General features: G+C 38.1%; 2 protein-coding genes and 6 non-coding genes across 9 annotated transcripts; all 8 read right to left on the bottom strand.

Annotated features, from left to right (window-relative positions):
• Positions 1 to 1764: 1764 nt before the first annotated feature.
• Positions 1765 to 1886, bottom strand: TRNAL-CAA (transfer RNA leucine (anticodon CAA)). The gene is made up of 2 exons: positions 1849 to 1886; positions 1765 to 1810 (listed from the first exon to the last, which is right to left on the bottom strand). It is a non-coding gene; the product is annotated as a tRNA-Leu (tRNA).
• Positions 1887 to 2445: 559 nt separating this feature from the next.
• On the bottom strand, positions 2446 to 2567 carry TRNAL-CAA (transfer RNA leucine (anticodon CAA)). The gene is made up of 2 exons: positions 2530 to 2567; positions 2446 to 2491 (listed from the first exon to the last, which is right to left on the bottom strand). It is a non-coding gene; the product is annotated as a tRNA-Leu (tRNA).
• Positions 2568 to 2819: 252 nt separating this feature from the next.
• On the bottom strand, positions 2820 to 2941 carry TRNAL-CAA (transfer RNA leucine (anticodon CAA)). Its single transcript has 2 exons — positions 2904 to 2941; positions 2820 to 2865 (listed from the first exon to the last, which is right to left on the bottom strand). It is a non-coding gene; the product is annotated as a tRNA-Leu (tRNA).
• A 218-nt stretch (positions 2942 to 3159) lies between these two features.
• On the bottom strand, positions 3160 to 3281 carry TRNAL-CAA (transfer RNA leucine (anticodon CAA)). The gene is made up of 2 exons: positions 3244 to 3281; positions 3160 to 3205 (listed from the first exon to the last, which is right to left on the bottom strand). It is a non-coding gene; the product is annotated as a tRNA-Leu (tRNA).
• A 408-nt stretch (positions 3282 to 3689) lies between these two features.
• Positions 3690 to 3811, bottom strand: TRNAL-CAA (transfer RNA leucine (anticodon CAA)). The gene is made up of 2 exons: positions 3774 to 3811; positions 3690 to 3735 (listed from the first exon to the last, which is right to left on the bottom strand). It is a non-coding gene; the product is annotated as a tRNA-Leu (tRNA).
• A 252-nt stretch (positions 3812 to 4063) lies between these two features.
• Positions 4064 to 4185, bottom strand: TRNAL-CAA (transfer RNA leucine (anticodon CAA)). Its single transcript has 2 exons — positions 4148 to 4185; positions 4064 to 4109 (listed from the first exon to the last, which is right to left on the bottom strand). It is a non-coding gene; the product is annotated as a tRNA-Leu (tRNA).
• A 13570-nt stretch (positions 4186 to 17755) lies between these two features.
• On the bottom strand, positions 17756 to 20191 carry LOC149667043 (uncharacterized). Of its 2 annotated transcripts, XM_089841744.1 has the most exons (4): positions 19439 to 20191; positions 18862 to 19377; positions 18710 to 18796; positions 17756 to 18631 (listed from the first exon to the last, which is right to left on the bottom strand). In XM_089841744.1, exons 2-4 carry the CDS (start codon positions 19126 to 19128, stop codon positions 17963 to 17965), a joined length of 1023 nt encoding a protein of 340 aa, XP_089697870.1. In that variant the 5' UTR covers positions 19129 to 19377; positions 19439 to 20191; the 3' UTR covers positions 17756 to 17962. The 2 variants fall into 2 exon arrangements, with proteins under 2 accessions (XP_089697870.1, XP_089697869.1); XM_089841743.1 differs by having other exon boundaries at positions 18862 to 20191.
• On the bottom strand, positions 19934 to 23776 carry LOC149667042 (uncharacterized). The gene has a single exon (XM_089841676.1). The coding sequence runs from the start codon at positions 23774 to 23776 to the stop codon at positions 19934 to 19936; it is 3843 nt and encodes a 1280-aa protein (XP_089697802.1).
• Between the last annotated feature and the right edge of the window lie 707 nt (positions 23777 to 24483).

The following is a 24483-nucleotide window of genomic DNA, read 5'->3' as shown; positions in this document are numbered from 1 at the left end:
AAACAGATGCTTTAGACTTGTGCACAAACAGATGTTTTAGTCTTGTGTACAAACAGATGTTTTAGACTTGTGCACAAACAGATGTTTTAGTCTTGTGTACAAACAGATGTTTTAGACTTGTGCATAAACAAATGTTATTGACTTGCGCAAAAAGAGATTCCATAGAAATGAGCAAATCAGATTCCAAAGGCCTGTGCACAAACAGAAGTCGTAGACCTGTGCACAAACAGAAGTCGTAGACCTGTGCACAAACAGAAGTCGTAGACCTGTGCACAAACAGAAGTCGTAGACCTGTGCAAATAAAGATTCTTCAGACTTGTGTGCACATAAAGATTCTTCAGACTTGTGTGCACATAAAGATTCTTCAGACTTGTGTGCACATAAAGATTCTTCTGATTTGTGTGCACATAAAGATTCTTCAGACTTGTGTTCACATAAAGCTTCTTCAGACTTGTGTGCACATAAAGATTCTTCAGACTTGTGTGCACATAAAGATTCTTCAGACTTGTGTGCACATAAAGATTCTTCAGACTTGTGTGCACATAAAGATTCTTCAAACTTGTGCACATAAATATACCATAGACCCATGAACAAAAAATTCCATAGACCTGTGCACAGAAGATTCCATACTCCTATACTCAAAAGGATTCCATGCAGATTTGCACAAAAACATTCCGTAGACCTATGTAAAACAATATTCCATAGGCCTGTGCATGAAAAGATTCCATAGGCCTGTGCATGAAAAGATTCCATAGACCTGGAAACAAAAATATTCCACTGACCTGTGCACAAAAGGATTGCATACGCCTCTGCACAAAGAGATTTTATACCCCTTTGCACAAAAATATTCTGTAGGTCTGCGCTTAAACAGATTCCGTAGACTTGTACACAAACAGATGTTATAGTTTAGACTCGTGTAAAAATTTAATTACCTAAAATTGGTAATTATTTTTAATTGCTTATTTTGTTTAATTAAGTTTAATCTCTACTTCGCAACTAAATTGGTTAGACGCGCAAAAGTTAAAATGACAATTAAGCTAGCTAATTGCCCTACAAATTTGATTATCCGCAGTAAAACAACGTAAGTCCTAGAATGACTTTCTTTATTACTTAACCCAAGCAAAAAAAGTCTTAAGTTCCACAGTTTAAAGGTAAACCACGTAATTCAGAGCAGGTACTTAAAACTATTAAAAACAATACTTAAACTTTGTTTTTCTTAATGAAACAAAAATTGGCGCCCACTTTAAAAATGGGGCTTTCATTTAAGACCGTTTTCAAATCTATCAATCGTATAGTTATTTTTGTAAGGGTTGTTACAAAATGGGTAAGTTTGGAAAATTTCCCATGTTATTTTTATGGAGATTCTCTAGTTTTTCGCCAAAATCTGTGATTAATTTTATGGAAATGAAAACCACCCTTAGCAACATTATGCTTTATAAAACAAACTATTAGGTGGATCATCTTGAAATTTTTACCACATATTAAGGGCCCGGATTTTAGTTCAGTAGAAAAATTTCGAAACAATAAACTTAATACGAAAAAAGTTAAAACCAATCCAAAAACCTTCCTTATACATTAGAGCCGTCATCAGGCCTTATCTAAGGGAGCTACCGCTCCCTTAGAATATTCAAACCTACGCCCTTAAACGAGGACCAGAATACACAGATTCACATCGTGAACCAATGAAACTAAGAACCCTTGCGTCTATGTAATTTGGACGTTTTAAAATGACATCTCATCCAGTTATTTTCATAAAACATATCGTGTCAGAAGTGGGATTTGAACCCACGCCCTCAAACGAGGACCAGAATACACAGATTCACATCGTGAACGAAGGAAGCTAAGCCCCTTGAGTCTGGCGCCTTAGACCGCTCGGCCATCCTAACGTGGTATTGTGTAATTTGGACGTTTTAAAATTACACCTCTTTCAGTTATTTTCATAAAACATTTCGTGTCAGAAGTGACATTCGAACCCACGCCCTAAAGCGAGGACCAGAATACACAGATTCACATCGTGAACCAATGAAACTAAGAACCCTTGCGTCTATGTAATTTGGACGTTTTAAAATGACATCTCTTCCAGTAATTTCCATAAAACATATCGTGCAAGAAAAGTGGGATTCGAACCCACGCTCTCAAACGAGGACAAGAATGCACAGATTCACATCGCGAACTAAGGAAGCTAAGCCCCTTGAGTCTGGCGCCTTAGACCGCTCGGACATCCTAACGTGGTGTTGTGAAATTTGGACGTTATAAAATTACACCTCTTTCAGTTATTTTCATAAAACGTATCGTGTCAGAAGTGATATTCGAACCCACGCCCTAAAGCGAGGACCAAAATACACAGATTCACATCGTGAACCAATGAAACTAAGAACCATTGCGTCTATGTAATTTGGACGTTTTAAAATTACATCTCTTCCAGTTATTTTCATAAAACATTCGTGTCAGAAGTGGGATTCGAACCCACGCCCTCAAACAAGGACCAGAATACACAGATTCACATCGTGAACGAAGGAAGCTAAGCCCCTTGAGTCTGGCACCTTAGACCGCTCGGCCATCCTGACGTGGTGTTGTGTAATTTGGACGTTTTAAAATTACACCTCTTTCAGTTATTTTCATAAAACATTTCGTGTCAGAAGTGGGATTCGAACCCACGCCCTCAAAAAAGACCAGAATACACAGATTCACATCGTGAACGAAGGAAGCTAAGCACCTTGAGTCTGGTGCCTTAGACCGCTCGGCCATCCTGATGTGGTGTTTTGAAATTTGGACGTTTTAAAATTACATCTCATCCAGTTATTTTCATAAAACATTCGTGTCAGAAGTGGGATTCGAACCCACACCCTCAAACGAGGACCAGAATACACAGATTCACATCGTGAACGAAGGAAGCTAAGCCCCTTGAGTCTGGCACCTTAGACCGCTCGGCCATCCTGACGTGGTGTTGTGTAAATTTGAACGTTTTAAAATTACACCTCTTTCAGTTATTTTCATAAAACATTTCGTGTCAGAAGTGATATTCGAACCCACGCCCTAAAGCGAGGACCAAAATACACAGATTCACATCGTGAACCAATGAAACTAAGAACCATTGCGTCTATGTAATTTGGACGTTTTAAAATTACATCTCTTCCAGTTATTTTCATAAAACATTCGTGTCAGAAGTGGGATTCGAACCCACGCCCTCAAACAAGGACCAGAATACACAGATTCACATCGTGAACGAAGGAAGCTAAGCCCCTTGAGTCTGGCACCTTAGACCGCTCGGCCATCCTGACGTGGTGTTGTGTAAATTTGAACGTTTTAAAATTACACCTCTTTCAGTTATTTTCATAAAACATATCGTGCAAGAAAAGTGGGATTCGAACCCACGCTCTCAAACGAGGACAAGAATGCACAGATTCACATCGCAAACTAAGGAAGCTAAGCCCCTTGAGTCTGGCGCCTTAGACCGCTCGGACATCCTAACGTGGTGTTGTGAAATTTGGACGTTATAAAATTACACCTCTTTCAGTTATTTTCATAAAACGTATCGTGTCAGAAGTGATATTCGAACCCACGCCCTAAAGCGAGGACCAAAATACACAGATTCACATCGTGAACCAATGAAACTAAGAACCATTGCGTCTATGTAATTTGGACGTTTTAAAATTACATCTCTTCCAGTTATTTTCATAAAACATTCGTGTCAGAAGTGGGATTCGAACCCACGCCCTCAAACAAGGACCAGAATACACAGATTCACATCGTGAACGAAGGAAGCTAAGCCCCTTGAGTCTGGCACCTTAGACCGCTCGGCCATCCTGACGTGGTGTTGTGTAATTTGGACGTTTTAAAATTACACCTCTTTCAGTTATTTTCATAAAACATTTCGTGTCAGAAGTGGGATTCGAACCCACGCCCTCAAAAAAGACCAGAATACACAGATTCACATCGTGAACGAAGGAAGCTAAGCACCTTGAGTCTGGTGCCTTAGACCGCTCGGCCATCCTGATGTGGTGTTTTGAAATTTGGACGTTTTAAAATTACATCTCATCCAGTTATTTTCATAAAACATTCGTGTCAGAAGTGGGATTCGAACCCACACCCTCAAACGAGGACCAGAATACACAGATTCACATCGTGAACGAAGGAAGCTAAGCCCCTTGAGTCTGGCACCTTAGACCGCTCGGCCATCCTGACGTGGTGTTGTGTAAATTTGAACGTTTTAAAATTACACCTCTTTCAGTTATTTTCATAAAACATTTCGTGTCAGAAGTGATATTCGAACCCACGCCCTAAAGCGAGGACCAAAATACACAGATTCACGTCGTGAACCAATGAAACTAATAACCCTTGCGTCTATCTAATTTGGACGTTTTAAAATGACATCTCTTCCAGTTATTTTCATAAAACATATCGTGTAAGAAAAGTGGGATTCGAACCCACGCCCTCAAACGAGGACCAGAATACACAGATTCACATCGAGAACGAAGGAAGCTAAGCCCCTTGAGTGTGGCGCCTTAGACCGCTCGGCCATCCTGACGTGGTGTTGTGAAAATTGGACGTTTTAAAATTACACCTCTTTCAGTTATTTTCATAAAACGTATCGTGTCAGAAGTGATATTCGAACCCACGCCCTCAAACGAGGACCAGAATACACAGATTCACATCGTGAACCAATGAAACTAAGAACCCTTGCGTCTATGTAATTTGGACGTTTTAAAATGACATCTCTTCCAGTTATTTTCATAAAACATATCGTGTAAGAAAAGTGGGATTCGAACCCACGCCCTCAAGCGAGGACCAGAATACACAGATTCACATCGTGAACGAAGGAAGCTAAGCTCCTTGAGTGTGGCGCCTTAGACCGCTCGGCCATCCTGACGTGGTGTTGTGAAAATTGGACGTTTTAAAATTACACCTCTTTCAGTTATTTTCATAAAACGTATCGTGTCAGAAGTGATATTCGAACCCACGCCCTCAAACGAGGACCAGAATACACAGATTCACATCGTGAACCAATGAATCTAAGAACCCTTGCGTCTATGTAATTTGGACGTTTTAAAATTACATTTGTTTCAGTTATTTTCATAAAATATTCGTGTCAGAAGTGGGATTCGAACCCACGCCCTCAAACAAGGACCAGAATACACAGATTCACATCGTGAACGAAGGAAGCTAAGCCCCTTGAGTCTGGCGCCTTAGACCGCTCGGCCATCGTGACTTGGTGTTGTGTAATATGGACGTTTTAAAATTACACATCTTTCAGTTATTTTCATAAAACATTTCGTGTCAGAAGTGATATTCGAACCCACGCCCTAAAAGGAGGACCAGAATACACAGATTCACATCGTGAACCAATGAATTTAACAACCCTTGCGTCTATGTAATTTGGACGTTTGAAAATTACATCTCTTCCAGTTATTTTCATAAAACATATCGTGTAAGAAAAGTGGGATTCGAACCCACGCCCTCAAACGTGGAGCAGAATACACAGATTCACATCGTGAACGAAGGAAGCTACGCCCCTTGAGTTTGGCGCCTAAAGCCCCGTTCACAAAGGCGCTTATAGCTGAAGCTGATTGCTGAAACCGAGAGCTTATTTCGTTCTCCGCTTGCGCGTGAGGGTTCACAAAGCGGCTTATGTCGACTGGAAAGTAGAATATGCCGAAAGCTGAAGCTGATTGACGTTGTCAGCTTCTATCTATCTCCCCTAGATATTTGAGCAAGCTGAAACGGTATTTTAAAAGTCCAAGCAGACGATCCTTTCGCGACGGCGTCAAATATTCAAATTATTGGCGGAGTTAACTGCCAATTTTTTATGTAATGAGATGAGTTCTTTAAAAGAACGCAAACAAAATGAAAAGGCTTTAAAGGCGGATAAACGTCTGAAAGAAATTGAAAAGAAGGAAAATCTTATAGAGGTAATTAGGAGAAAAGAAATTATATGGAACAAATTTGATAAAAAACACAGAGACCGAGATGAATTAGAAAATGCCTGGGATGAAGTAGAAATTGAAACCAAAATGATAAGTAAGTAGATTATTATGATAAATAAAACTCTTAAACGACTTTCATTTTACATTTTTTCAACAGAAAAAGATGCAAAAACTACCTGGAAATATCTTAAAGAGCAGTTTCGGGAACATTTTCATTTAATCTCAAAAACAAAATCAGGGCAGGAGTATATAGAAGAAGAAGATGTATCGATGATAACATGGCCATTTTTTAAAAGTTTATTGTTTTTAAAAGACGTGGTCACGAGGAGACAGTATGCTTATTGTTTAACCTTCAAAGATTTGTTCTATTAAACATTTATATCATACAATTTCAGTACAACATCAAACATGTGCGGAAAATTCAATGGAAATGAGGAAATAATTTCACGAGATGTGAGTCAAGTACCGAGGGGCAAATCACTCAAAACTCAGTCTCTTCACCGATTAATTGTACACGTAATGTTTTTAGCACAGGCAAGGGTAGGGCTTTTTAAGATTTCGTATAATCCCTTTTGTTCAGTTAAAACCAGAGTTTACACTAATTATACTGAGTGATTTGCTACTTGTCGAGACTTACAATAGCACATATACTTTTTTATTTAATGCATTAATGGAATCGCACTGTTACTTAGGATGAATCGTCGGAAATAGAAGAAAGGCTGCCAGTAACAAGACCAGATATTGTGAGTGAAGACTGTTGTGAGACGAGATCATCAACATCATCATCGAAATTGCCATCCTCATCCTTCACAGAGGCTCCTGATATTGCAAATGAAGGCTGTGGTGAGACAAGATCATTATCATCGTCATCGAAGTTGCCATCCTCATCGCTCACAGAGCCATCAAAAGTTAGGAAGCGACAACGGACCATAGAGGATGTGGAAATTAATAAAATTGATGGGTATGAAAGTTCTCTAGCTGGATCAATATGATTTTGTAATTTATCCATTACATAGTTATGATTGTATTTTTAAACTATTCAAATATATGTTAGAATTTTAGCCAAAGTCGCTGCTCCAAAATCAAAAGACGAAGCCCAGTTGTTTGCCGATTTCATTGCTAGTCAGCTGAGAAAAGTTGATAAAAAATACCTAAGACAGTGTCAAAATCAAATTTACAATTGCATTAATGAATTTATTGACTTGTCAGAACAAATTGAAGATATTAATGTTTAATAAACTATTTTAACGTTTACAATTGTTTATTTATTTTTTAACGCCTGGCAAATCCCATTGCCAAGGAACAGCTCCTTCATTCCAGAAATACTCTGCGTAACTATCACGACATTGCCTTGCATTTAATGAAAAGTTTCGCGCTTGTGAACCTCTTAAGTTGCGTAAACCAGTTTGAGGCTCATCTTGCCAGGTTCCAGCATGCAATATTCCTAGGCTATCTGTAAAATCAGCATAGCCTGGTGGGCAATAAACTCTTTTTGACGGTTGCTTGTTTTTTTCTGATGACATTAAGTAATTATGCAAGACAACAGTTGCCTTAACAACCCGATCAACGTTCTGTGGCATAAGATTTATCGTTCGATGGAATACTCGCCACCTTGCTCCTAGAATCCCAAAGGCATTCTCGCTGCAACATCTTCATGAATTGTTAATTCGCATTATTGTGGGTTTTGCATACACGCAATTTAATTCAACTTAATTTCTATACCTTGCCCTACTGAGACGGTAATTAAAAACCCTCATTTTTGATGTTAACCCCTTCCCAGGAAATGGTCTTAGAAAATTAGTTGTCAGAGCAAATGCTTCATCTCCAAGAAGCACGTCGGGTGCAATAACATCACTTCTCGGTAGCTTGGTTGGCTCAGGAAATCCTATTTGTCCACTGTTTAATGCTTTGCCAATGTCCGATGAGCCAAAAATACCACCATCCGAGTTAGAACCATACCCTCCGATATCCACGGCCAAGAATCTGTATTCAGCATCAACCACTGCCATCAATACAATTGAGTTTGTACCCTTTAGTGAAAGTAAAATTTTTGAATTGAGGATCTTGCAGTTCACATAAACAGTTTTAAAGGAATCCACAAGTCGCTTGTCTGGGGTAAAATTTTGATACCGCTCGCCATGCTGGGGGATTTTCCAGACGTTAACGGAAATTCAGATTGGCAAGCGCAAAGGGTTTGACAAGCGACTTGTGGAACCCATTAACGTCTACGTTATAATTGAAGAACATGGATCCGCTATTTGGTGGCTGTTGTATTGTAATGTGTTTACCGTCAACCGCCCCACAACCGTTAGGATATTGCCATTGACGGCTGAACTCGAACGCAGCTTCCGTCCACATTTTTTTATCTGGGGTCTTACATAATACGTTTAAAATTACTTGTAGAAATGGTTTTTTAAAGATAAGAGGCCATACTTTCAAAACTAAAGGTTGTAAAACCTCCCAAAGAGCATCACATGTTTCAGTAATAACTGCATGTGCAGTGCTTTTCCCTATACGAAAGCCATAAGAAATGCTAGCAAGACTTTCCCCTGTTGCTAAATACCTAAATCAGTAAAACCACTTTTAGTAATGGAAAAGTAACACAATTTAGAAATAGCACAAAAAATATATTTATTTTCAATGGAGAAACAATGCGTACATACCTTAAAGCTATAGCGAGGCGATTTTTAGGGGACAATGGCTCTCTAGATGAGGGGTTTTTTTTAATGAGCCATGCAAAAGCTTGGCCAGTTCATCAAATATCTCGGGTGACATTCGTGTAAAGTTCCGAAAGTATTCATGATCATATTTTCTCATTGCCTTTAACTATCAAAATAAATTATGTGAGATTCAACAATTCAAATTCACAAATTACTTAATATCATAATAAGATTGCTGGTAACCACACAGACCAGGTACAAATGTCGCAACTATTGACAATTTTATATAAAAAGTTGTTTTTCTTAATCACCAAACACGAGCACGTCACAGAAAGTAAAGTAAACTGCCGAACTAACTAGAAGAATAAGCGTTTGCGTTACCGTAACACTCACATTCGTGAAAGAAAGACATGGAGTGCTAACTTAAAGCCCTATATACTATTTATGAAAGAAAAAAAGCACTATATACAAGTTACAAAGTTAGTTAAATTAACGTTTGGCTAGGCTTCAACAATTTTAGCTTTTAACTGGGTCTGTCACTAGTCACAACAGAATGTCAGTCTCTCTCAGATATAACTAGGCCTTTGCTAATTTTACGAAAGTTTTACCAAAGTATGGAAATAGCCTTGTTGTTTTCTTTTTACCCAAATCGGGTGAACCCACCAGCGACGTTTCAAACGTTTCAACTTTTTTTTTTTCAATAGTAACAGTTTTTTCTTTAATAACAATAACGTAACTACTACGCTAGTCATTTCTTCTTCTTCGGAATCCATCTTGTTTTGAATGACTCAGTAAGCGCCAAGCGGAAGAAATCGGCTTTTTTTGTGAACAGATTTTTGGGAGCTGAGGCGGACGGCCGTGCGAGGACGCTTAAAGCGTAATCTCGTTGTGAGGAAATCGGTCTCTACTTTCAGGAATCAGCTTCAGCTATAAGCGCCTTTGTGAAGCCCCCTGTCGACCGCTCGGCCATCCTGACGTGGTGTTGTGAAAATTGGACGTATTAAAATTACACCTCTTTCAGTTATTTTCATAAAACGTATCGTGTCAGAAGTGATATTCGAACCCACGCCCTCAAACGAGGACCAGAATACACAGATTCACATCGTGAACCAATGAATCTAAGAACCCTTGCGTCTATGTAATTTGGACGTTTTAAAATTACATTTGTTTCAGTTATTTTCATAAAATATTCGTGTCAGAAGTGGGATTCGAACCCACGCCCTCACACAAGGACCAGAATACACAGATTCACATCGTGAACGAAGGAAGCTAAGCCCCTTGAGTCTGGCGCCTTAGACCGCTCGGCCATCGTGACTTGGTGTTGTGTAATTTGGACGTTTTAAAATTACACCTCTTTCAGTTATTTTCATAAAACATTTCGTGTCAGAAGTGATATTCGAACCCACGCCCTAAAAGGAGGACCAGAATACACAGATTCACATCGTGAACCAATGAATTTAACAACCCTTGCGTCTATGTAATTTGGACGTTTGAAAATTACATCTCTTCCAGTTATTTTCATAAAACATATCGTGTAAGAAAAGTGGGATCCGAACCCACGCCCTCAAACGAGGACCAGAATACACAGATTCACATCGTGAACGAAGGAAGCTAAGCCCCTTGAGTCTGGCGCCTTAGACCGCTCGGCCATCCTGACGTGGTGTTGTGTAAATTTGAACGTTTTAAAATTACACCTCTTTCAGTTATTTTCATAAAACATTTCGTGTTAGAAGTGATATTCGAACCCACGCCCTAAAGCGAGGACCAGAATACACAGATTCACATCGTGAACCAATGAAACTAAGAACCCTTGCGTCTATGTAATTTGGACGTTTTAAAATGACATCTCTTCCAGTTATTTTCATAAAACATATCGTGTAAGAAAAGTGGGATTCGAACCCACGCCCTCAAACGTGGACCAGAATACACAGATTCACATCGTGAACGAAGGAAGCTAAGCCCCTTGAGTCTTACGCCTTAGACCGCTCGCCCATCCTGACGTGGTGTTGTGTAATTTGGAAGTTTTAAAATTACACCTCTTTCAGTTATTTTCATAAAACATTTCGTGTCAGAAGTGGGATTCGAACCCACACCCTCAAACGAGGACCAGAATACACAGATTCACATCGTGAACGAAGGAAGCTAAGCCCCTTGAGTCTGGCACCTTAGACCGCTCGGCCAGTAGTTAACCCACCGAAATATGGAGAGTTAATTAGGTCATTTAAGTGTGCCGCCAGCCTTCTAGCGCGCTAGACTCGCGCGTGTATACTCGCGTGAGTTTAGAATGGGGGAACACCGGTTTTTTATCCGGGGGGGTTTCTCTGAGTTCGTTTATTGGTCGAGAGTGGGGTCGCCAATTGAATAGGTCTTTGTTAATTGGTTAAGGGGCGTGAACTTCTTTAGTCGTGACGTAATGGCCAGATTTAGATAAGAGGGTGTTAGCTTATGCGACGTATGTTAGACATCTGTTAACGTCTCGAATTTCACTGGAGACGGTTTTCTCTACGCCTACATGTTATCCGCTACTCGGTCATTGCGCTAGAAAGATCAGAAAATTGACTGAACAAGATGTCGCCAATAGTTTTAAAGGTATTGACTGACAACGTAATCTTTAACTGTAAAAATTTACTTTAATTGTACGATTACATATACATTAAATGCATAAATAATAAATGAAAAACACAGAAAATAAGATATAATTGAAAAATACATAAAAGTTGTTTACGGGAAGAATTGAGGAAATTAGGGACTCTCGATAGTATCTACGAGGAATATTTATCCTTTTTATTTCCCGGTAGTCGTTAATGTAATCTATTCTATAACCGTCAATTGATTAGGTCTTTGTTAATTGTTTAGGGGTTTTTAGGACGTGTCTGTACTTGTCTTTAGTCGTGACGTAATCGCCAGACTTAAATAAGAGTTTGTTTGATAAGAGAGCGATCTCTCTTTATCTCGGTTATTCGACGAACGCCTTGAAGAGAGCAGTGACTTCCGAGGGAGATCTTACAAAATGCGTTATATAGTGACGTATCAACGATTCAAAGGGCGCGAGGATTTCCAATATATGGTCGCGTATCTTTTAGATCAATGCGCTATGTATACAATATGTTTCGAACACCGAGTATCTGAAAGTGGGAAAATCGCTCGTGTTACGAAGAAATGCCCGATGTTTAAAGATAGAGAGCCTCAAGAAAAAGATATCGAGTATCAGAATCAGGTGGAAATTTTGAAACGATTCATATTACCTAGAAGTACCATTATTTTGGAGGAATTAGATGACGGACTTTTATTTACCCGATTGGGTCACGGTATAAATCAACCAAGAGCCAAAGCCCCGGAAACGGATTCACCGGCGCCATTGTGTTTAGAAGAAAAAGCCGAATTTTACGGAAATGACTTTATAAAATACATACAGGAACAAATGAGTAAATTCGGTACTCCCGATAGTTTTTATCATGAACATTTACCCGTTTTATTTCCAAGTATATGTTAATGTAATCTTCTTTAAAACGTAGGAAGCGATTAAGGTTGCTCTCGGTGTAGTGGTTAGCGCGTTTGTTCGCCAATCAATAGATCGCGAGATCGAACCCCGCTCTAACCATCACATCGAGTTCAACCTTTTATTTCTAAATAAAATTGGATAACGTGTAAATCCTCATTCATTTTTAAATAAAATATCAATTATGTCGGTCAATTCTTTTTTCGTTACTCTGTTAAGTGATAAAACTGATGAATATCCCGATAATTCACAATCGTCTTTCACGGTGAAATTAGGTAAACCAATTATTCTTTCAAACGAATGGGAAATTGGTTTATCGGAAATATTAACACCGAAAATTTCAACCGTAATAGACAATACCTGTAACTCTTTCGAAATACAGGTACCTGAACGATATTTAACGAATGATGGCTGGGACGTTAGAAGAGTGGAGTTAATACCGCAAAAGTACGAAGGTTCGAAAGATAAAAATGGAAACGCCGTATTTTTTTCAATGCAGAATAAACTGGTGCGTGACTTAACCGTTCAGCTTGAAAAACAGAATTTTCCCGTGAAAATACAGGTTATAGATATGTCAGTCCCGACTGGGCCTCCTATCAAGAGAGTTAAATTATCAGTCGATGCCGGTCACCAGGCCAGGCTAGCTCCTGGCCCTCTGGCTCAGGTTTTAGGATTCGAAACGGACGAGTACATTACTGGGGAATACATTTGTCCCATTCCATTGTCTCAACAAGCTAGAAATATTACGATAAACTACACCAATAATTATATCGAGATAAAATTGAAAAAAACTTTAAAACTTCAAAATCGTATGGTAACGGTAAAGATTCCTGAGGGACCCTATAGCGTCGACGCCCTATTGGAAGCTATGAATAGAGCGATACCCGAAGCTCATCAATCTCGGTTTAATTTCTCATTAAACGATAACGGTACCGTTCGAATAACGACTGATAAGGAGTGCACCGTGCTTTTTAGAGGCGTTCGTAACAAATTAGGTTCTATGTTAGGATTCGGTGACCAAACTAATCGTCTATTAGGGTCTGCAAACGCCAACTTCAAACCGGATTTAGTCAGTCAATATTTATACGTTTACACTGATCTGATATACCCCCAGTTTATAGGCTCTGGTTTCAAACCTCTTCTACGCGTCATTCCCACTAAAAACGATACGTCGGAGAAAATTATCACATACGATACTATAGACTATTATCCTATAAGATCCAACGAAATTGAAACTATCAAAATTGATATTAGAGACGAAGCCGACGCTCCTATATCCTTTATATCGGATCGCATCATTATCAAAATTCACTTTAGACGACATGTCTCGACCTAATAGGTACGTGTCCTATTATCAGGATCAGTTCCTTGGATCTCCACCAGGTGTATTAGTGCAGAAAGGATTTGGTTTGGGAGGCATTTTTAGAGCTTTGATGAGAATGTTAACTCCTCTAGCGAAACCGATAGCTAAGAGCGTGGGTAAAGAAGCTTTAGGACTTGGTGGAAGGTTTATTCAAGATTTAAGCGCTGGAGAAGAACCCAAGAGAGCGTTCAAAAGGAATCTAAAAATAGCCGGCTCAAATTTAATTCATAAAGCGGGTGATAGTCTGGCTAATTCTCAGTACGGGTCTGGTATTCGACGGAAACGTCAGAAGATACGCAAGAAGAAAAGTAGATCAAAGGCCGATTTTTTATCATAAAACAAGATGGCCCAATTCGAAGGGATGATGGGGGAATTAGACCTATTCGCGACACCCCCTTTGAACGCTAATATTATAACTAGTAGCGACGAAAGTTATCAACCTTTAAGTTCCGTAACGGATAGTGGACCTTTGGAATTTTTTGTCCCTGGCACGAGCGAACATTATATCGACCTTTCTAAAACTAGGTTAAGGCTGAAGGTCAGGGTGCTTCATTTGGACGGCACCGAAGTACCAGCCGCTGAAACCAAAGTAGCTCCGGTTAATCTTTTACACGCCGCCCTCTTTTCCCAAATTGACGTCTTTTTAGGAAACACGAGCGTTCAGTCCCCTAACCAAGGAGCCCCTTATATCGCTTATCTCGAGAATTTATTAAATTACGGTATAGATGCTAAAGAAAGCCAACTAAATCTAGGGTTGTATTATAAGGATAATCCGATCGATCCCGATTCCGCCTGGGTGGCAGCCAATAAAAATCTTACTACCAATGGGATATTAAGAAGAGCCGAGAGAGCCAAGGTATCGAGTACGATAGATTTATACGCCCCGTTACACGTTGATATTTGTCGCTTAAATCGTTTCCTATTGAATAATGTAGACGTTAGATTTAGGCTTATTCGATCCAAACCAGAGTTTTGCGTAATATCGAAAGAAGCCGCTGATAAGAAATATAAAGTGGTTATCGATAATGCCTCATTGTACGTTAAAAGACTAAAAATAAATCCCGAAATAATGTTAGCCCACGCTACGGTATTAGAGCAAACCAGCGCCATCTATCCTTTGAATCAAACAGTCGTGAAAACCTTTTCAATTCCAGCTGGAATGAACGACGTTAATCGAGAAAACGTCTTCTTAGGTAAAATACCTCAAAGAGTAATCATAGGTCTAGTTCGAACCTCGGCCTTTAATGGTAATCATTCTTTAAACCCCTTTAATTTTGAAACCTTTGATCTTAATTACCTATCCGTCAACGTCGGTACCGATACCTATCCTTCGGAAGCCTTTACGCCTGATTACGAAAACAATCTATACACTCGAGAGTACATGTCGTTATTCACCTCTCTAAACACATACAGAAAAAACAAGGGAAATTTTATCACGTACGAAGAGTACAAAAAAGGTTACGCTTTGTATTGCCTAGATTTAAGCCCGGATGAAAATGCGGGGGCTAGTCATCTTTCTTTGCCCCGACAAGGAAATCTACGTATCAATATGAAATTTAAAAACAATTTACCACACAATGTCACGTGCATAATTTATTCCGAATTTGAAAATTCTATCATGATAACTAGGGATCGCTCGGTGTTATTTAATCCCGAGTAAAAAGGCTCTATATAACCTCTGATTTAAGAAGCATTCTCTCATAACCGGTTAGAGATGAATCAAGTACACTACCTATCGGAGAAGCAAAACATTTACGTTGGAAGCGGAATTCTTCCCGTCTTCAATGTCAAACGACTCGATACTAAAACCGAAGCGTCTTTCGACAGTTGTATTTGGAATAGTATATGGACTTTCGAAGCGGATATTGACGCTTTCTTTAACGGAATAACGGGACGATTTCTGACTTGGTTAGTTGACGGTACTCAGAGAGTTAAGCTAGAATGCTTCGTATGTCAGAGAGGAAAAATAGTTGATATTCGTCAATATATTAGAGGATCGAATAATAGATATAATATTCTATTCTCAACATCGAAAGGATTTTCATTAAATAAAGACAGTTGGTTAAGGTTAAAGAACTTGAAAAATGTTATTGGTAGCGAATTAAAGCGAAAAGAAGAGGCCAGAGAAATAATGAAGAAAATTATCTTGGACAGTTTGACCAATATTTTATTTAATTTCACTGATTCGTGCGAAAATATCAGCTGTCACAACGAAATCGCCCACGATATCACTTGTTTACCCACGGATACTAATTGGAGCGAGAGAGTGGAGAAAAACCTAATTAGAGCTATTCCGTTGCTTAACTACGAAAGAATTCTAGAATCCTTTGTCGAGGAATACGGAGATTACGAAGACGACGTCTCAATTTTATTTAACGATATTCTCGGAAACTTTGTCGGTCTAAAAACTGAACTAATGTACGGTTAAAATATATGTCACTCTTATCTCGCGTGTATTGGGTCATGGATTACTCTAAGGCGTCTGAAAATATTCCGAGAGGATTTGAAATCGTTGGAATGCGTTACCTCGGAGAAGAGCAAAATGAATTTAATATCGAAATTACTCGATAAACGGTGCCAAGGAGATATTCGCCAGAGAACAACCACTACCGAAGCTAATGTCCTAAATGATCCAGTGTTTAATGACGTATCTATTTAAAATATATTCTTGGAAATTTTGTCGGTCTAAAAACAATGTATTGTTAATTTTTAAGTAACCGAATAAAATATAAATTACTCTTATTGTTGCGTTTCCTATACCTACGTCAATTTTTTTTTTCCTTATTTAGAAAATATTCCAGAAAATTGTATCTCTCCCTCTTAAATAATACCCTACAACTACGTTATATTATCAGATATCATTTTCGATCTTGTTTAGAAAAAATGTCTCTCTCAAACGCGTACTACGACCCCGAAAATCCCTCCTCTTTTTCCGGATTGGATAAATTAATGAAAGGAGTTCCTCAGTCTTCGAGGAAAGAAGTTGAGAGTTTTCTATTAAAACAACCCAGCTATACTATTCATCGTTATCGTCGATTAAAGTTTCCTCGCAACAAAATTACAGTGACATCTATGGATGAGACTCATCAGGCTGATTTAATAGTTTTAGATAAACTTTCCAGATACAACAAGGGTATGAAATATTTGTTAAGTAATATAGATGTTTTGAGTAAATACGCCTACGTTATACCTATTAAAAACAAGACTTCCGCGGAAGTTATAAGAGCTTTCAAAATAATACATAAAGATGTTGTACCCACGAATATAAATACGGACGCAGGCTCTGAATTTTTAGCTAAACCAGTTCAGCAATATTTTAAAGAGAAAGGTATTCATCACTACGTAGCTTACGGGAATAAAAAAATTGCGATCTGCGAGATATTTAACAGAACGGTTCAAGAGAAAATACACAAATTCATGACTAGCGCTGATACTCGTAGCTATCTGGGTGCGTTACCAAAAATAGTTAAGGCTTACAATCACTCGATACACCGCTCAACTGGTATCGCGCCAGTCAATGTTAACCTACAAAATGAGCATAAGGTGTGGTACCGTCTTTTCGGTACCATTAAACCTGGGACAAAACCAAAGCTAAAAGAAGGTGATTTAGTAAGGTTGAGTAAATTTGAAAAAACCTTTTCAAAGGGATATAAAGGCTACTTTACAAAAGAGATCTTTATTATTGATAAGGTTTTATACCGTAATCCTCCAGTATACGTCGTTAAAGACAAAAATAACGAGATAATTAAAGGAACGTTTTACGAATACGAACTATCTAAAGTGATATGAATACGTTACAAATAAATCAAATATTATCATGCGACCAGAGGACAAAACCCTACTACCTAGGTACTTTTCCTAGAGACATGCTTCCCAGGAAACCTAGAAAGAAGAAATTTTGTTTTGTTCTGAACACGGAGAGAGCCGAGGATCCTGGACTTCATTGGGTAGCCATTTACGTTGAAAACAATGAAGGTAATTTTTTCTGCAGCTACGGGCAGAGCCCGGATACGTATAAAATTAACCTGGCCAAATACGCGTCCAGATGGATCTATAACGATAAATTAATTCAAGATATGTTCTCCCTTTGTTGCGGACCTCATTGTATATTCTTCCTTATTCAAAGATGTCTGGGAAATTCGTTTCATAGAGTTCTGAAAATGTATGAAAATAAAACGGAAATTAACGACGCCTTATCTTTATGGAATATCTGCCTTCACTTGTTAAGACATAGATATGAAAAATGTAACCAATAAAATATTAAAGTTGTAATGTTTAATAATCAGATACACTTGTATTGAATGCGAGAATAAAAATATTTATTATTCGATTATAATTTTTTATATAAATTGTAATTATCATGCTTTTATATAAATTGTAATTATCATGCTTTTATATATAATCAGATACAAGCTTTTTTATATACTCAAATACATGCTTTTATATAATCAGATACGTGTTTTTCAATATAATGAGTTAGATGCTTTTATATAAAATGTAATAATCATTATTAAGGTTATTTTTTTGCCTTTCTATAAGTTACCCATTCGATCTTAGATTCGGGCTTTTGAAGTTCTTTCAAACTAGCTTCGCGATCTTTTTTTATTTTGGCTTGTGTAGGGTACGGTTTTGATTTCGTAGATGGAATTTTCGCGAGTCTTTTTTTCGGCGAAGTCTCATCGTTAGGGTTAAGTTTCCGGAACTTTGAACCAGAAGCGCCCTTCGTTGATAAGGCCTGTTGAGACGTCACGGGCTGATTCGGTACCATGGGTGTTAAAACTGGCATACTCGGCGTTTGAGACGTCCCGGACTGTTTCGGTACCACGGGTCCCATGGGTGTTAAAATTGGCATACTGGTCGTTCGAGAGAGAGACGCTGGTGTAGTAAACGATATCGCCGGTGTTTGACCCATTGCTGTACTACTCATTATAGGCTGTGGGGTAGTCAGACTCGAGGAGATATTAAAAGGGATACTTTGGGGAGGGGTAGCGACATTAGTAGGGACAATTTGGGAGGGGGTAGAGATATTAATAGGTATATTCTGGATAGGGGTAGGCCACGATGGAGGAATCCAAGACGAGGATGAAGGACTTAGAGGCTGTATTTTACTCGACACTCCGGGTGCTGGAAAAGACGAACTCGTTGTAGGTGGCAAGATAGTAACGCTTGGTGGCTCCGCTAAACTCTTTAAAGATAAATATTTTTGAAGAGTTAAAAGGTACTCCTTCAATTTTTCCTCGGCAAAACCAGGCTTTCTCAGTACCTCTTTAATGGCGTTGTCTAAACTGTTAACTTCCTTTTGATTGTCCGTCAGTAAAGCCGCTGGTACTAAAACGCACTTTTTCATTATCTAGTAAAGACCGAAGCTATTGTCGGTATTAACATTGAAAGCAACGCCGGCCAGAATCCTCCTACCTGTTTAATTAACACCTGTCGCCTCTTTTTGTCGCTTAAACCTCTCTTGGATAAATACCTTATAACGTTTTTGTAACGTTGAAGTCTTTTCTTTTTATGACGATTCAATGGAATACCGCCGTTCTTCAAATTATAACAAATACCGCTTATACAATCCAATTGGGGTCGCGTACACTTTGATATTAAAAGTTTTCTTTGTTTCACACCGCTTTTACGCAAGAGATTTAAAAAGGGTAATTGGTTCCTAACCGACACGGGTAAAGGCATGTCTCGAAATGAGGTTAAATAAATTGAGATTTATATTTTATGGATTATTATTTTCTAACGTAGATTACCATCGGTCCTTCATTGGGGAATATATTGGACCTAAGTCTTAAACTATTATCGGTACTTTGTTTTAGATCTATTAAGATATAAGAATACGCTTTTTCGGTACACTCTTCGTACGCTTCCGTTAGGCGTTTGGTGTCTGTAGGAAAAAGCTGACGACTTAAATAGCGAACCTGGTTATTATCCCTAGGATTTTTAAACATAACGATATAAGAACAGTTCAATGATATATTTCTAGAATATTTACCTGGGTTAAAGACATTTTGAGACAGCAGCACGATGCTTAAAGATAAATGATGACTCCCGACACAAAAAAGATTACTTATAAACTCCTGTTTGGTACAGGTGTTAGCTAGATCGTCTAGGATTAAAAGATTATTTATTCGTTTATCAAAAAAATCAGAATCATTAGGAATTAGTCCTTCGTGGAATTCAATAGGTAAAAAGAGTTTCAGTTCATCAAAAATGTCCTGATAAACACTATAGCAATAGACTATTCTATCAGGAGGTTTGTCCATGATAATGTCTTTATATTTGAGTAAATTTATTACCCACGTTGTTTTCCCCGAGCTGCTTGGGCCAGCCAGTAAAATGGTCATCGGTGTTTCTAAGCGGAGGCGATACTCTAACCCGTTCTCCATTTTTAAAACGTTCTCTAATATCGTCTATGAACTCGTAGTTGACTCGATCTTCGTACGGTATCACTCTCACTTTAACAAGGTGGGAAAACGTGACCCGATGTTTAGTGGTCCGTTTTCTCATTTGACGTGGCAGACGGGTCTTGATGATTTAAATATCCGTAAGGAAGTGTTGTGTAATCCTCTAAGACTCTACGTTTATTGAAACTATATCCAAAGGTTTTCTTTAGATTGCCTAATAAAAGTGTAGCTGTTTCTTTACGTCTTACAACATTAAATGGAACGGTGACCGACAAAGTTTTAGAGGGACTATATAAAACACTTTTAATCGAATCAAAGTTAATGATTTCTTCATTTCTTCTGTTAAGGGTAATACCTTTCATTTTAATAACAGATTTACCGTCTGTGGTACGGTAAGCGTACGACTTAGGCCCTGTCGAGACAAATTCGAGAATCGTCTCACCCTTTAACTCATCCGTCCAACACCCTAGATTACTAGATAAGGGTGGTAGATATTCCCCTTCCTTTGTTACAACTATACATGAATCAGTGTCACAATAAAGTAACCTCTTACCCATTTTACTTATCGTATTATACAACTCGATACGTCCTAATGAACTAACAAAGGAAGCTATCGTGGGATTTCCTTTGTAGTAGGTAGGAGCGTATTCTTTTTTAAGTTTATAACTGACTAAACAGATTTTATCGTTTACCGGTTTCAGGTCTAACAGTTCTTTCGTTTCATCAGTTATTATCTGAACTAATCCAGCGTAAGAGTCAATGTATACATTTTTTCTCTTATCCGTATTATAACCCATTTTTCCCCAAAGCGAATTTAGACATAGTTTACTAATGGCGCGGAGAGTGGGGTTGTCCACTATCTCTTCTTTATTAATAACTATTCCTTCTCGGTCATAAATTGATTTTAAATACGCTTCTTTTTGCTCTTCGCTTTCTATTCCCGAAGGCCAACCTGAACTAGATTGTTTAATTTTAAGGTAACAATCAATGAACGTGTCAAATAAACCGGTATTTTCTTTTCTGTCAAACTTATCTTTGTAATGTTGGACTTCAAAAAACTCTAGAATCTTATATCCATTTTTAACTGCTAGATATACCTCGGGACTTGGCCAACAACCACAGAAGGATCTTTCTTCCGAATTATGTGTACAGACTGATTGTTCAGTTTCAACGCATTTTAAACACAAAGCAAAGAAAAGTTTCTTTTTAGTTTTAATTGGAAGGACAGGCAAAAATAGATTTTCAGGCGCTAATACTCGACAAGAAATAAGACCGAAATAAAAATTAGGTTCAAAGTTGAAGTCTTTCGTAATAATTTCAGGATGACCTTTAGGAAATACGCCCCATTTACATACGTAAGGATAGAGCGAGCAGATATCTAGGTATTGAATAGACTCGCCCGGTTTTGCCTTATAATACAGACATATACACTCGCTTCTTCCTCCGTACAAGGCACTCCTGGATCCAATTGGTTGTTTAAATTTTAAACTGTCACAATAGAGTTTAGCGTCAGGATCATCTCGTAATCTCTCATTGAACTCGCATTCCCAAATATTGAGGTGTTCGGCGTTCGGTAAAATCTTTTTTAGATAATTTTCCCTATCTAGAGTTCTTTCGTAGACATTTCTGTTTAGATCTTTAACTATAGGATTGTACTCGTAATGTTTTGTGTGTTTTACACATCCGTGATAGATGCAACCGTTATAGTTTAAAACAATTTCAGGATTTTTACAATATCCGTCTATTAAATAGTTTGACACCCTTTTTTCCCCTTCCAATGACAAGGCAGTTTGAAATTTTACCCCGCGTAATTTTTCTTCCAAGGCTATACACTTTAAGGCTCCGATACTGAAATTTCCACGAAAACCCTTTGCAGGTACGACACCTAGTGTGTATTTTTCAAGATGTTTGTGAAGGAAAATATTAGTTACTGTTCCCGCTATGGTAATACCACCTACGTTAAGCACGTCGACCCCGGAGACATTCCTAAATAACTCTCTAAATTTTTCCATTCCTAATTGTAGGACCTTAACATCTTGAATAGCGTATGTTTCAAGCTCCTGTCTCAGATTATAGGGCTTATCCTTTCTTTCCGAATACCATTTCATAAAATCCGCGTGCTCCTTATCTTTAAAATTATCGGGCTCAAATTGATGTATCTCGGGTATAGGGCCTACATAGTCTAACGTTTTTTCATTATGGAACAGATGCGGGAAATAGTCTTTTTTTTCTTCCCCGAGATCGAATGTAGATGAAAATTTTCTTAAGGGGACACTAATAAATCTGTAACTGTCAATGAATTTGATCTTTAGATTTTTTAAGAAGAGTGCCATGATTTTTGAACCGTTGAAGATAGGCTCAGGAACTATATTCCTTCTAAGTATTTCTTTCAATATAAAGAAAAAATCGAACCCTGCCCCGTTATGAGCGCAGCAGATTACATCGGAAAACAACATTCGCGCAACCTTTACTTTCTTATTTCCCTTTTTAATAGAGCTTGTCTCACATTGGAAAAGATAGTCTATAAAATCCTTTATACAATCAAAGCCCCTAAAGACACGAATGGTAAATTCTTTTGAATCAACGGATTCTTGCGCAGCGGAAACCAAGAGTACGGGAGTGTGTTCATTATTTAAAGGGATAGTTTCACAATCGAAGTATAGAAGACGAACAGGAGGATAATCAATATCTAGGGGCATCACCCAACAATGATTTTTTTCATGCGTAATTTTACAATTTTTGCAATTTAGATCACACTTATGATTTGGTTTTATTTCGCGAGCGCAATTTCCGCATCGTTTCAAAGAATCGCATGTTCCGTTACTCTTATGGTTATTGAAACATTCGGTTCCCTTTAAATATCTATTACGCTCCTCGCATCTTATGAGTTTATACTCGTCTTTTTCATGATAAGCCTCCGTTGTTAAACAGCGGTAACACTTAGCCGTTTCCGAGCAAGAATGACTAGATTTTTCTTCCAGACCGTAAAATAGGGTTAAACAGTATTGACAATAAGCCTTAGCCGCGAACATTGAGATGTAAGACCGTACAACATGCATATGATTCCCAACTTTGAGGAGGAAAATTTTTTTTTCCTTGTGAGGACCTATAAATATTTTCTCAAACTTCTCTTCCGCTGAAAAAATTACAATCTGGTAATCTGACAAGGCATTTTGAAACTTTTGAACACCCAATAAATCTACAGGACCCTCCGGGACTTCGGCTAATGCGTGTAACTCTAAAGCCGCGGTTTTTTGGGAAGGGTGGTCTACATTTCTTAATAATCGGAAGCTCCATTGATTAAACTCGTTTAGCTTTCCTATTGATTTTAAATAAGTTCGATCAGCTAGACTTTTACCCACGGCTAAGGCTCTAGAAACGCATAGAGTATCATTATTTCTAATAGGTATGTAAGCATAACCTTGAAAAATATATTTATCCAGTTCAGCTATAGTTCGATTATGCACCGCTTTTCTACCTGTCATTGGAACATTGCATTTTAAAAGAATAACATCAATTTTTAGAGAACCCTCTAATAAAAGACTACGTTTGGACTGAGCCACCTTTTCGATACTAGAGAGTAATCGATCAGGAGTTAACTCATTTATCGCCATAAATCTTAAATTTACAGGGTTCTCTAACGCGTCGGAGCTTATGGCGAATCTAATTAAGTTATACTCTTCATTATTTTGCGTGATTTGGTTTATAAGAGATGTTAATATTTGGGAAAGTTGTTCGTGAATTTTTGTTAATTTTAGTTCTTCTAAGTTACGGAATTTAACATTATATTCTGTTGTAATACATTTATATTTTCTAGATTTTCGATTAGATATTTTGTCTATCTTGAAATATTGTTCAGGTCTAAATTTTGTGGATAAATCGATGGGATAAAGTTCATCATCTGAGGATGACGAAGTGTCCGACATTTTTTTCTTAATGGGAAAGTTCTTCAAATCTATTGATTGTTTTCTCCAAGGCAACTATTATGTTATGGAGATCGTCTGAATCTCTAATTACGAACTGCTTCTCATAGGGTTGTCCTCTGTATTTAAAGATGGCTATTTCTCGGTCAGGCGTGGTGGCTATTTGAATGGGTTCTTCTGACATATATACCGTTGCGCCCCAATCTCCCTGAGCGTTGTTCAGAATTGATTTCAGTTCAAATGCGCTCTCGTATTTAATACATATACCGTCCTTAGTAGGGATGGGAAACGGTTTTCGCGGGTTCTTTGATTTCGCGTACCTCCTAATATCAAGGTATAGAGTACCATTGAACGACGATATTTTAACACCTAATAATCTATCCCGACCATATTCTATTATATGATCTTTCCAATCTTCCTTTTTAAATCCCGACTGAGATAACAAGGTCTCTACTTCTTTGTCACAGGATTGTGTCTCATCCTTTGATTCGGCCTATTGAAATGCCTATTTCCTATGAACTAAATCTTCTAATCTCATTGAAAAAGTATAAAGTACTCACCATTCTCAGGAATAGAAATTTCTTGCTGCGAGATGTTAATGCAGTAATTTCGGCACGAATGAATCTCGAACGTTGAGTCTGAGCTTTTATACTATACGGTTGTTATCTTTTCTAGCTTTACGTCCGAGAGGGTTTCATATTACTTAACTA

Source organism: Phalangium opilio, unplaced genomic scaffold (genome assembly GCF_054372755.1).
Source record: "Phalangium opilio isolate 3A_F unplaced genomic scaffold, DU_Popi_V2 ptg000060l_1, whole genome shotgun sequence".
Taxonomy (NCBI): Eukaryota; Metazoa; Arthropoda; class Arachnida; order Opiliones; family Phalangiidae; genus Phalangium; species Phalangium opilio.
The sequence above is the reverse complement of the archived record's forward strand: the minus strand, read 5'-3'. Positions and strand labels throughout refer to the sequence as shown.

Coding starts and splice junctions, on each gene's coding strand:
- LOC149667043 (XM_089841743.1), bottom strand. CDS start 19,128: ATGCCTTTACCCGTGTCGGTTAGGAACCAATTACCCTTTTTAAATCTC. Junction 18,797..18,861: donor GACAGGTGTTAATTAAACAG/GTAGGAGGATTC, acceptor GGTCTTTACTAG/ATAATGAAAAAGTGCGTTTT. Junction 18,632..18,709: donor TAGACAACGCCATTAAAGAG/GTACTGAGAAAG, acceptor TTATCTTTAAAG/AGTTTAGCGGAGCCACCAAG.
- LOC149667042 (XM_089841676.1), bottom strand. CDS start 23,776: ATGTCGGACACTTCGTCATCCTCAGATGATGAACTTTATCCCATCGAT.